The sequence below is a fragment of the Notechis scutatus genome, chromosome 1 (assembly GCF_049901735.1).
Source record: "Notechis scutatus isolate UNSWTSFEM ecotype Mainland chromosome 1, rNotScu1.2, whole genome shotgun sequence".
NCBI lineage: Eukaryota > Metazoa > Chordata > Lepidosauria > Squamata > Elapidae > Notechis > Notechis scutatus.
The window spans coordinates 28,933,038-28,945,205 of record NC_142009.1 but is presented as its reverse complement, the minus strand read 5'-3'; the positions used below and the strand labels follow the sequence as shown (position 1 = coordinate 28,945,205).

The window sequence follows — 12,168 nt, the reverse complement described above, 5'->3', positions numbered from 1 at the left end:
TGTAAGGAAAGGTACAAATCATAATCTTTGTGTCACGCTCCGACTAAAGAACTCAAGCAAATCAGAACTCTCAGACTTTGGCTCCTTCTCAAAGGTCCTCTTTAATGAGTACATCATATCAGCACAGCTTCAAAGGAAAAGCAAATCTAAATCTTTGCCGCTGTTTCAGTATAAGTAAACTAGGAAATAACTTAGTTTCCTCAAGTGTCACAGGTCACATTGGCCAATTGGGTTAATTGGCGGGCTCTTCAGGCACTTCTTCCCCAACCTTATATGTTGCCAGTAGAGATGATCTTTGTTCTCATGAGAAAACTCTTTGTTGTGTCTAGTAATGAATTCCAACCTCTTTCCCCCCTTCCCCCTCTGTGTGGCAACTGAGGAACAGAAAGATGGCTGTGGCCGGGTTCAGTTCGAAGTTGACACTTTGCTGAAGAAAGTTAAAGAGATATATTATAGTAATTTATGTTTTAAAGTAATCCTGTTTCTGCTTTTTGTTAGACATATAGCTTAATTTACAAAGAGTGACTTTCAGAATCCATGGCTGCAATAGAGAGGACAATTAAAATATGTTATATTCCTTCTGATTTTCTTTCCTGGATATTCTTTATGGCTTTCTTTAAATCCTACAGGTTTATAGACTAATTCAGAAGCCAAGACATCTGTTTGGGTTTGGTCTTTGCAGTGAATTCATCAAGAATTTTTACATATAATATGACAGATAGTGATAATCTAATAGTAGTAGTAGTAGATAATTTCAAATCAGTCTCCTAAATAGTGGCCAATGAAGACTGATCAGAAGTTGCATTCAAAATGGAATTGTTCAATTGTTTCCTAGGACTTGGTAAGCAAATGCCATCAATCTTTGAATATACTACAGCTTTTGGGTTTCTTTTTTTGATTCAGTCTGTTGAAATTATTGTTTTTTGCTTAATCCTGCTCATTCTTCTGTGGATTTAATCATGGAGAAGAAGATCTATATGCAGAGTTCTCAGAAGCCAGATGCTCAGGCTGTGTTGCTGTTGAATCACCAGATCTGTCAGAAATTAGGAGTCTGTTCTCTGGTGGTAATTATTGATAAGAATAGCCACCCCAGGGTGCCTTCAAGAATTTTCAAATCTAGCTATGTGCCCAGTCTTATGGGGTTGTGGAAACTGCAGTCCAGCAATAGCAATAATGTTGCATTTATATTGCTTCATAGTGCTTTACTGCCCTCTCTAAGCAGTTTACAGTGTCAGCATATTTTCCCCAGCATCTGGGTCCTCATTTTACTGACCTCGGAAGGATAAGCCAACCTTGAGCTGGTCAGGATTGAATTCCTGGCAGTGGACAGAGTCAGCTTGCAATACTGCATTCTAACCACTGAGCCACCACTGCTCTGTCAAATATATGCAGGATGTCAGCCTGTCTAATTTGAATTAAATAGTTTTTTTTTCCTTAAAAGTTTGAAGAGATGAAATATTTAATTCAGGGGAATGTTGAGGTGGTTGACTCTACTTGTCACTGATGGCATTGATTTGCTAAGGAAATATCTTGAAAAACTAAACCATGGTAACTTTTCAGCCATTAGAAGCCAATGTTCAAGTGTGTTCTCCTATAAAACATTGTTAAATACTGATTGTACCTGGTCCTGGCTATGGATTGGAGAATATTTCTTGTACTTTCTTTCTTTCTTTTTTTGAATCAACCCCCCCCCGCCTCAACTACTCTTCATTAGACTCTGCAAGGAAAAATGTATTTTCTCTGTTACTGGTTCTCCAAGGATTCAAACATAAAAATTAATACCTGAAATGCTTATTACCTCTCTAAAACAAAAACAGGGCTTCTGGTCTTTGTACCACTTTGCCCAATAAAGAATTCTAGAGAATTCAGAAGCATGTATGTTCAAAAACTGTATTGTCAAATGATAGATTTTGCATTGTTATTTTTAAAGATAAATTTACTTATATTCATTATGTATATATCACCAACTTCACAAGGACTTTTAACAAAGTTATGTAAAAATACTACAAGTATTCTTATTAATGAGTGCATCAAATCAAATCCCAGGATTTTCTGCCACTCTGGATAGACTATTTGTCTAAACTCATGTCTGTAGATGTATCAAAAAAACCAACAACTCCATAACATGATGGAAACAATAGCTTGTGTACTGTTAAAAGGCAGCTAACCCAACTGCTAACAGAGAAAACAATTGCTTTTAGAAATACTAGCATGATTGTAAAGGTTTAGCAATCTGGGCATGAAAAAAGAAAGTGGGGTTGATCACACTTAGCTTTTAATAATCTCCTACTGTGAATTCAATTCCCTTTGAATGAAAGGGAAGTGTCAGCCCTGGTTGCCATCTCATAATTGCTTTCCGTTAGATACTAACAACCTCTTTAAATGGCTATTTGTGATAAATTTGCTCTGTAGTGAGAAGATGCTCCAACAATATTGTTAGAGTCAGAAAAGGTCTTCTCTGTCATCATTCTGAGAAATAACAGGCCTTATTTTTGAACTGGGATATGGAGTATCTAGTAAGTGTCACCACTTGAGTGAATGTCAATAATTGAGGGCATTTGTGCATCGTGATCTTTTTCACTTGGTGATCTCTCAGATAGAGTTGAAAATTATCAGCAATTGTCATTACTTCTTGAAGTCAAACAAGGTGGAATGACGACCACTTCTTGAACCTGAGCTGCCTCAGATAAAGGATTGGAAAAAGAGAAAAAGAGATTTATAAAAAGGGAAAGAACAAGAAGAGCAACCTAGCCCTTTGTAATTACTGGTCCTTTGTCAAAGAAAAGGAGGAAACTGACCAATCTGTCAACCTCACCCATTTTATTTCATCAGGACTACTGAAGGGTTGAAATTATCAAGCCATGAATTCCCCTTAAAGGTCTTGTTAGGAATGGGAGGTGGGTAACAGTTCCTTTTAAAAGAGGAAAACATTGCAAAGCCTTGTGGAAGCTTGCAATGTTTTCAACCATTCTGTTGTCATCATGTAGGGACAGAAATTAGAAGCTGCTTTTAAACCAGCACAAAAATCATCATTTGCAAGTGTCTTCAGGATTTCAAGCTCTTCATTCACAACCAGGGGTGGGATTCTACCGGTTCTGTCCACCCCTGTAGAACCGGTAGCTCTGAAGAGCAGCAGACAGAGAGCATACATAGAACCAGTTCTATGTCTGCTGCTGTTTTGGCCCACCCGCCCGCCTGGGCTCTTACCTGACCTTTATTTCCTGCTTTTTCAACTGCAGCTGCTTTGTGCAACACAGCTGCGGTTGAAAAAGCAAGAAAAAAGGGCTTTTCCAACCGCTGCGCACTTGCACGCAGTGCTGCTTAGCAGTCCGGACAGCTCAGCAGGTCGTAAATTGCACTCGCGCGACTCTCGCATGCATGCACGACGCAGAGCGACAGAACCGGTAGTTATACCAGTCGGATCCCATCCCTGTTCACAACCTATGTCAATTATACCTATGTCCATCCTGGGAACTCTTTATCCTGCCTTATGCCATGCCCCAATGTTACATACACAGAATAACTAGGATGTTCTTGTAGGATGTAGGGTTCTTCCAGAAGAGCACTACACAGCAGTCCAATTGTTATAAGGGTTGTGAGATGGAGAGATCCCTATCCTTTCATTTCAGCCCACTCCCCTCTATATGATTATCATGGGTGACAAATTTGTGGCGTCACGTGACGTTTTTGTGTTTTTCCCATTTGCGGAGCTGGGGTGGGCATGGCCTATATGTGAGACATCTGGCCCACAGGCTGCCCGTTTGACACCCCTCCAGCAGTGGTGGGATTTCAAAGATTTTTACTACCAGTTCGGCGGGCGTGGCTTGGGCATGCTTTGCATGTGTGCGCCAAATGCACACTTCGCACAGGCGTGTTTGCGCAGGCGCAGAGGCGTTCCAACTCACCTCCTGCAAGCCTGCATTCTCCCTGTTGCTTCAGCTGTGCCGCACAAAGCAGCTGCGTTTCGAAAGCAGGAGATAAAGGTAAATATGGGAGCCTGGGCAGGCGGGTGGGCCCCACAGCAGAGTGGCAGAGAGAACCTCTGCTGCTCATCAGCGCTACTGGCTTGGCAGAACTGGGCCGAACCGGTAAATACCATCACTGCTCTCTGGTGAATGTGGAATGAGATGAGGGCAGGGGTGGGATTCTTACCTATTCGCTAGAACCAGTTGTTAACTTCCTAAGCAGTTCGGAGAACCGGTTATTGGAAGAAATCTTTTGTTTTTTTCCACCCTTCTTGCATTCTTGGTAGTATGCCTAGACTTACTGTCTCCAAAGGAGTTTTTTTCTTTGCTGGTACTTTCTTAAAGGGGAAGGATTGTTTTAAGCTTTTTACACTGCTGTTGGGAGGAAATACTCCCCTGTTGGAGTTAGCACTTTGAAGAAATAACTGAATAATGAAGCAGAGCTGCCAGAAAGAAGCTTTTAAGGACAAGGAACCAAGATGAGTGGCATTCAGCAAGGCTTTTTGGCTAGCTAGAAAGATTGACATTCAAACGTGAGTTTATATACCCTTTTTGAGTTTTGGTCTAAAACTGGTGACTATTCAAAGTAACAATGGCACTGAAAAAAGTGACTTATGACCATTTTTCACACTTACAACCGTTGCAGCATTCCCACTGTCATGAGAGGCCAGGCGAGGAGAAGCACCCCTTGATGTGAGTGACGTCGAGTTGGCCATCCCCACCCAGTCACATGATCAGCAAGCCACGCCCACCAATTAAGCCATGGCCACAGAACCGGTTGTATAAAAAATTGAATCCCATCCCTGGGTGAGGGGGAGCAATCAATAGGTGCGGCATGGGGAAATCAATTCTGAGATTTCATTTTAAGCTATAATACAGATTATTTGTGTGGGCATAGCATGCTTTGTGACTATAACAGTGTTTAGAGTGTGGTGTAATCCTTGTCTCAGTTAGAAGAAGCTTCTTAGAAGAGAATGTCTATGGAGATTCTTGGTCATCCAGGTCATGACTGTCCCAAAGGTGCTTCATTTCAAAAGCAACTGGGCTTTCTTTCTTTCTTTTTGCTTGAAGATGTTTCGCTTCTCATCTAAGAAGCTTCTTCAGTTCTCTACCATTCACTCAGAACCAGTTGCCTTTTGAAAGAAAGCACCTTTTGAACAGGTTTAAATGAAAAGCAAAACATTTTCAAACAAACAAACAAAAAAAAACCAAGAAACTCTAGCTGCCTTTTGGAAAAAGCACCTTTTGGACTCTGGCCTCTATGGTCATATAGTAAATGATTTTACAAAAGGGAACAAATATTTTGGGAATTAGCAAGATTTGCTTGCATCTTTGCCCTCCCCTACTTTAAGTTGACCTGTAGTTGTGGGCAATCTAAAAGCAAATAATTCATTTTACTTCCCCTCCTCCCCCCCAAAAAACTAAACCAACCAAAAAAACCTTGTCAGTGTCGGCCTCATCCCAACCAGTATAGTCTTCATCTTCCAAGGTTTTCTTGTGGACACCAAGCACCAAAAGGTTGAATAGAAGTCATGATTGGGGTCAAGCTATTTTCTAAAGCACCTGAAGGCCAGACAAGGAATAATGGATGGAAACTGAACAGGGAGAGATTTAACCTGGAAATAAGGAGAAACTTTCTGACAGTGAGAACAATCAACCAATGGAACAGCTTGCCCTCGGAAGTTGTGGGAGTGCCATCACTTGAGTCTTTCAAGAAGAGATTGGACTGCCATCTGTCAGAAATGGCATAGGGTCTCCCACTTGGGCGGGGTTGGACTAGATGACTTACAAGGTCCCTTCCAACTCTGATTATCTGTTTGAAGAAAGTGAAATTGAAACAATAGCATTTTCTAGGTTACCTAGGAAAAAACCTCTTGTTGCTGGTAGGCTTTCAGAGAGCCTGTATGAAACTGCCTTAAGATCTGTTTGGCTCCGGTAATCTACTGATCATTATCTATACCCAAATCAAGAAAAACCAGGTGTTTCCACCTCATCTAACATGGTCCTGGTGTCTTTACTCTCTTGGGGACAGCTTGCAAAAGGTCTGTTCCTTTTGCAGTGCCCTTGGAAGTTGACTCAAGGTGGAGCCAATTATGGAAATTTGTTATTGCTGTATAATGAGGAGTCCATGCGTCATGGCACAGAGCAGAAAGGCTATTCAAATGAATATTAATGATCTGTCAATTGCATTTTCTAATGATACAGAGGTTCCAGTGCCAGCAGGATGGAGACTGGTCTAGTTAGCCAGTATTATTCATTTATTCGTTCTGACTCTTAAACTGCCCAGCCATGTCAGTAGATAGAAAATTAGCAATTGAAGTTACAGATGAAAGGTTACATTTCCTAATGTTGAGAACAGCATTAACGACAACATTCTTACATCTTACTTATGTTATCCTGAACCACAAGTAATGAACTGAAAGAACAATCGTGGTTGTCATATCTCAAGCCACTTGCTAAAGGCACACAATATCTGCCTGACTGTCTATCTGTCCACCCATCCACTCATCTTTCAAATTATGGGTTTGGTGGCTAACATAGACAAGATTAAGACAAGATTAAGAATGAAAATAAAAACGAAACATAAAATATCACAAACGTAGGTCAAATACAACATATTCAACAACTCAAACTGTTTACTAATTGGGCTTACTCTAAAGTCAGACCCAGTACCTGCATGGAAAAAAAAATCTAAAAAGCTTTTAAGTTTGGGGAAAACAACAGGGTTGGGTCATCTGAATCTCAGGGACATGCTATTCTCCATCACAGTACTAGATGCTAAGCTGTCAATGATGAGGGGGAATCAACAGATGGATGTCATATAAAAGGAGTTTTAATGGAGAACATATACTATGTACTCATGGACTTGTCCTGGCATGGATGGGAGAACATAAGGATAGGAGAATCTGCCAAAGTACAGTCCAGACTAAATACCAGGCGAACATGCAGGCAAAAGAGAGGAAGTAGTTGAAATCTGGAAAGGGATGATTGAAGATGGCTTCATTCCCACTAGTTTAGGTATGAGGGTCAAGGCACTTAAGGCTGAAGTGTAGAAAAACCTCACTTCTTCCCAGATTATCCCTGACTTGTGTATATCATTTTTGATCACACTATTTTATTGCGGCAATGTTATAGACATATCTTTATTTCAGCAAAGGATTTAATAAAATGCTTCTTAATCACAAAGTACACCAGTACCCTAATTAATTATGGCTTGCTGGAATACAAGTCAATATATATTGAATGAGATGCCACAGGATTTTATGCATGGATCCTTTATTGTTCAACAAGAAGTCCAGTTGCCATGACTCAACTTTCAGGTTATAACTTTGATGATGAAGTGGAGGGAGTGCTTATCAAATTGTATGATACAACATGGGGCACAGGTGGTGATGTGAATAAAACCATTTCTGAAATAAAATCCATCTTTTGAGCTCTATTTAATGAGCTGTGATGTCTCAGTGGTTAAAATGCTGTGTTGCAGGCTAACTCTGCCCACAGCCAGGAGTTCGACCCTGACTGGCTCAAGGTTGACTCAGCCTTCCTTCCTTCTGAGATCAGTAAAATGAGGACCCATATTGTTGGGGGCAATATGCTGACTCTGTAAACCGTTTAGAGAGGACTGTAAAGTGCTATGAAATCTCAGTGCTATTGCTATTGCCAAAACAAGCAAAACAGGAAATGGAAATCAATGATCATCAAAAAGAAAAAGTGATTATAATAACAGAAAAAGAAAATACCTTTGCCAAAATACTTCTGCCATTGCACAATTGAGGAAAAAGATATAATAAAGAGAAATGCATCTAGCTGCTTAGCTTTCCAGACAGGAGAATGACTGAATGATTTACCTTATTGGGAGAATGTTAATGGCTGTGGGGCATTAAATATGTATTTAGATAAATCCCTTTATTTACGCTGTTGGGGAAGTTACACTGCTCTACCTACATCTCCAGCAATGTCTTCCCCAATAAGCTGGAGCCTTGTTGTGGGGAACATCTGTGGTGGAAATTAATAAAAGCAGGGTGTGAGGTTAAGAGTGTAAGCAAAGGGACCAAGGGAGGAAGGTTACAAGTTACAGTTTTTTTAGCTTTTCTGATGAATTGTTTAGTGCCATCCTGCACCAATTGCATCTACCGTGTTTCTCCAACAATACGGCCTCCACTAATAGGAAGGCCCAGCATGATTTCTAGACATGAGGTTAAATTAAGTCCCGCCCCCCAAATTTAGGTCTATTTAAACCATGCGTTTCCCCGCCATTTCTCACATCGTTCGTTAGAACTACACGAGGTAAAGAGAAATGGGGGGGGGAAGGGCGGGGAGGGGGAAACTTGCCTTTAGGAGTGCCCTCCAGGTAGCCTAGGCTAGAATACCCCGATAGCCAATAGAAGCTCCCCGAAGGCAGAGTCCCCAGCTGCTTCAGGGCGAGGCGTGGCTGCCCGTGTCCCCTGGCCATTAGGCAGTCTCTTTCGGGTGATGGAAGCTCCCCAAGTGCAGTCACCAGCCACTTCGATCAGCTGGTAGAAGCGGCCTCAGGGTGAGGGGAGTGTGTGTGTGCGCTCGCCCCAAGGCCGCTTCTATCAGCCGATTGAAGTGGCTGGTGATTTCACTTGGGGAGCTTCCATCTCCTGAAAGAGACTGCGTAAAGACAAGGGGACACGGGCAGCCACGCCACACCCTGAAGCAGCTGGGGACTCTGCCTTCAGGGAGCTTTCGTCGGCCGATAGAAGCGGCCTCGCGGCGAGGTACATGCGTATGGGCTGCTCTAGGTGGGGGAGGAAATTAAGTCACCCCCGAAAAGACAGGCTAGCCGTTTTTTCGGGGGTCAAAAAAAAATAAGGGCCGGCCTTATTTTGTGAGAAACACGGTATTATGCAGGAAAACTTTACCTCAAAAAATGCCAGAGCCAAAATCAAGGGTGATGGGAGGACAAGATAGGATATCAATGAAAAGCCTCTGATGATGGCCTTATGCAAATAAGGTGACTTACATATCTATGTTAGATGTTCAACTTGTCTGATAATGTCATATTGCAAGTTGTTGCCATTTTGATGTCTTTGTGGTTTGTTGACCACATGAGAGCCAGTTTGCTGTAGTGGTGAAGGCACCAGATTAGAATTTGGGAGACTGTGAGTTCTATTCCTGCCATAGGCACAAAGCAGCTGAGAGACCCAAATGCTCTCGTAGTCCTAGGAAGTAGGCAATGACAAGCCATTTCCAAAATCTTGTCAAGAAAACTGCATGAACTTCTTCATGTAATCACCAGGAGCCAAAGCTGATTTGAAGGAACATTTTTTTGTTGGTGAATAGAACACAGGGATATTTCAGAATTACCACAGTGGAAAGCACCTAGTTATAATGTCATTTGGTCAGTGATGAGCAGATTTGTCTTACCTTGCTATCGGGATGATATCTATGTTTGAAAGAAGCCCTAGTCTTTGGGACTTTGGGGGGAGGAAGGGGATGTATACTGAGACCAAACTAGCTGCATTTTTTTAAAAAAGCTTGCACAACAGGCAGGACATATACAGAACATGAACATGTATGCACAGATAATTGCTGGAATTACTCACCAGAAGACTAAAGTCATCTTGGTGGCTGTACAGATGTCTGTGGCAGTTCAGGCAGTCCTTCCGGCAGTCACCGTGGGCATAGGCCAGCAAGCAGAATGACAAGATCCCCCACAACAGCATCCTCATGATGTTATGTTAGAAGCTACATGAGAAGAAATTAGAGAATGGTTATTGTGGCATTCGGAAAAGACTGAGCTGAAGTCTTCACTCCGGTCCATGTTTCCAGTGGGAACACGGACCGTTCCTATTGGCTAATGCTGTTTGACAGCTGGCTATAAAAGGGAGCTGTCAAATGGCATCAACTGTTGTCCGCCAGCTGGCTGCCTTGTTAGCGCAGCAGCCGCGGCAACCCTTTATTGTTACAATAAAGTAAAAGCTGAAGTTCGCTCCGTGTTCGCCTCAGGTTATTCCGCCGCTCTACAACACTGGCGACGAGGGCGGGATACATATAAGAGGCAACCAGGCAAAGAATCGCTAAGCGAAGTCACTACAAAAAAGAGCCGAAGTCACTACCGAGCTGAATGTCACTTTAAGAGCTTACTGTCACTATTCACGAGCGCGAATTTCAACTTTCCTTGGAAGATCTGGCACCGCTGAGTTGAGATGACTTCAAACCCTGCATTCCCACCTTTCAGACCGACAGCAGAAACATGGGAATCCTACAGAAACCGATTTGACTGTTTCCTAGATGCCATAGACCTTGCTGACATTTCCGACCATAGGAAAAAGTCCTATTTTTTAAGTTTTTGCAGAGCCACTGTGTTTGACACTGCTATGGCATTATTGGCTCCACGTTCAATTAAGACTGTTCCATGGGAAGAATTGCAGGAAATTCTTTCCAACCACTATTCCCCTAACCCATCCCGAATTGCCAGGTGTAATGCTTTTAGGAGATGGATTCAGGCTGAGGGAGAGACTATTAGTGGGTACATGGCTGCCCTACGAACAGCTGCCTTGCATTGTGGGTTTAGAGACTATCTGGAAGACATGTTATTAGACCAACTAGTTTGTGGAGTCAGGGATTTAAGGCTACAAAGGAATCTATTGGCTAAAGGGGATTTAACCCTTAAATTAGCAATTGAAGAGTCTCAAGCTGCTGAACTATCAGCACTTTCAGCAGCAGAAATTCAGGGAAATCCAATTAGCCAGAGCAGCTCAGCCATCCATTATGATGAAGCCTCCACAGAAGAAGGCTATGAAGAGGCTAATGATGTAAATCACCTCAGGCAGCAAAAAACCAGTCAAAGGAAGAACAGGCCAAACCCCTCCACGGTCTCAGCCCATTTGTCTAAGCTGTGGGGGAAACCACCTCAGGGCATCCTGCAAGTTCAGGAATGCCATTTGTCTAAAATGCCAGAGGAAGGGTCATTTAGCCAGGATCTGTCAAGCAGGAAAGACTTTTGCCCAAAAGCCTCAGACAACCCAACATTTCCAAAAACAAGTTGAAGACTGTTTTACCTGCTGTCAAGCCGACTAACAAAGGCTCTAACAAAATCAGTGTTTTTGTTTCTATAGAAGAGAAACTTTGCAGGATGGAGGTTGACACAGGCTCAGTGCTGTCCATCATCTCATGGAGCACCTTGAAACAACTACTTCCCAGAATGGCTAAGAAGAAGCTTCACGGCTGCCAGTTAACCCTACGTGACTACCAAGGCAGAACCATCCCAGTCATCGGAAAAGGCAAGTTTTTTGTTCAATTTCAACATTTTAAAGGTCACTTGCCTTTAGTGGTAGTGGATGGTGCCCTCCCTAGCCTGTTGGGGTTAGACTGGTTCCCTGCCCTTGGCCTCCATATAAGCGGAATCCACTCTATTACAAATGCTGAAGTGGACACCTTGTTAATGACTGTGCTGATGTGTTCAGCGAGGGGCTGGGCTGTTATTCAGGAACCCCAATATCTTTCAACTTGGACCATCAGGCAGTACCAATCCGTTTAAAGCCTCGAAGGGTACCTTTTGCAATCCGCCCCAAATTAGACATGGAGCTTGACAAATTAATTAAACAGGGTGTATTAGAGCCTGTGGACTTCACAAAATGGGAAACCCCAATAGTGACACCCCTGAAGAAAGATGGTAGCATAAGATTCTGCACAGATTACAAGACGTCATTGAATAAATATTTACAAATCAGCGCTTATCCAGTCCCTGTTATCCAGCACCTACTACATTCTTTTGAGCCAGGAACCATTTTCGCGAAATTAGACATGTCACAGGCCTATCAACAGTTCCCTGTTGATGACACAGCTGCTGAACTACAAACTATTGTAACGCACAGGGGCGCTTTTAAATGTAGGCGGCTCCAATTTGGCGTAAGTGTGGCACTAGGGATTTTCCAATCTTAAATGGAAAGACTTCTTCAAGGATTACCAGGTGTAATTCCGTATTTTGATGACATTTTAATATCTGCCCCTGACAAGTCTCAATTACTGCAAAGAGTCAGAGGAGTCCTCGATCGTTTCAGGAAGCATGGTCTTAAGCTAAAAAAAGAGAAGTGCACTATTGCCACCCCACAGGTAGAATTTTTGGGATACAGAATTGACGCCTCTGGTATTCACCCAATCAAATCCAAAGTAAGGGCTATTCACGAGGCACCCACACCAACTAACAAAACTGAGCTCCAGGCCTTTTTAGGAC

The 12,168-nt window shown here is 42.5% G+C and overlaps 1 protein-coding gene across 1 annotated transcript in view; it reads right to left on the bottom strand.

Annotated features, from left to right (window-relative positions):
* The window catches only part of PNOC (prepronociceptin), a 48,645-nt gene that overhangs the window by 1,637 nt on the left and 34,840 nt on the right, over positions 1-12,168 (bottom strand). The window contains exon 2 of the mRNA XM_026671476.2: positions 9,536-9,677. Coding sequence (XP_026527261.1) covers positions 9,536-9,661 — 126 coding nt within the window. The 5' untranslated portion in view covers positions 9,662-9,677. The remainder of the gene's footprint in view (positions 1-9,535; positions 9,678-12,168) is intronic.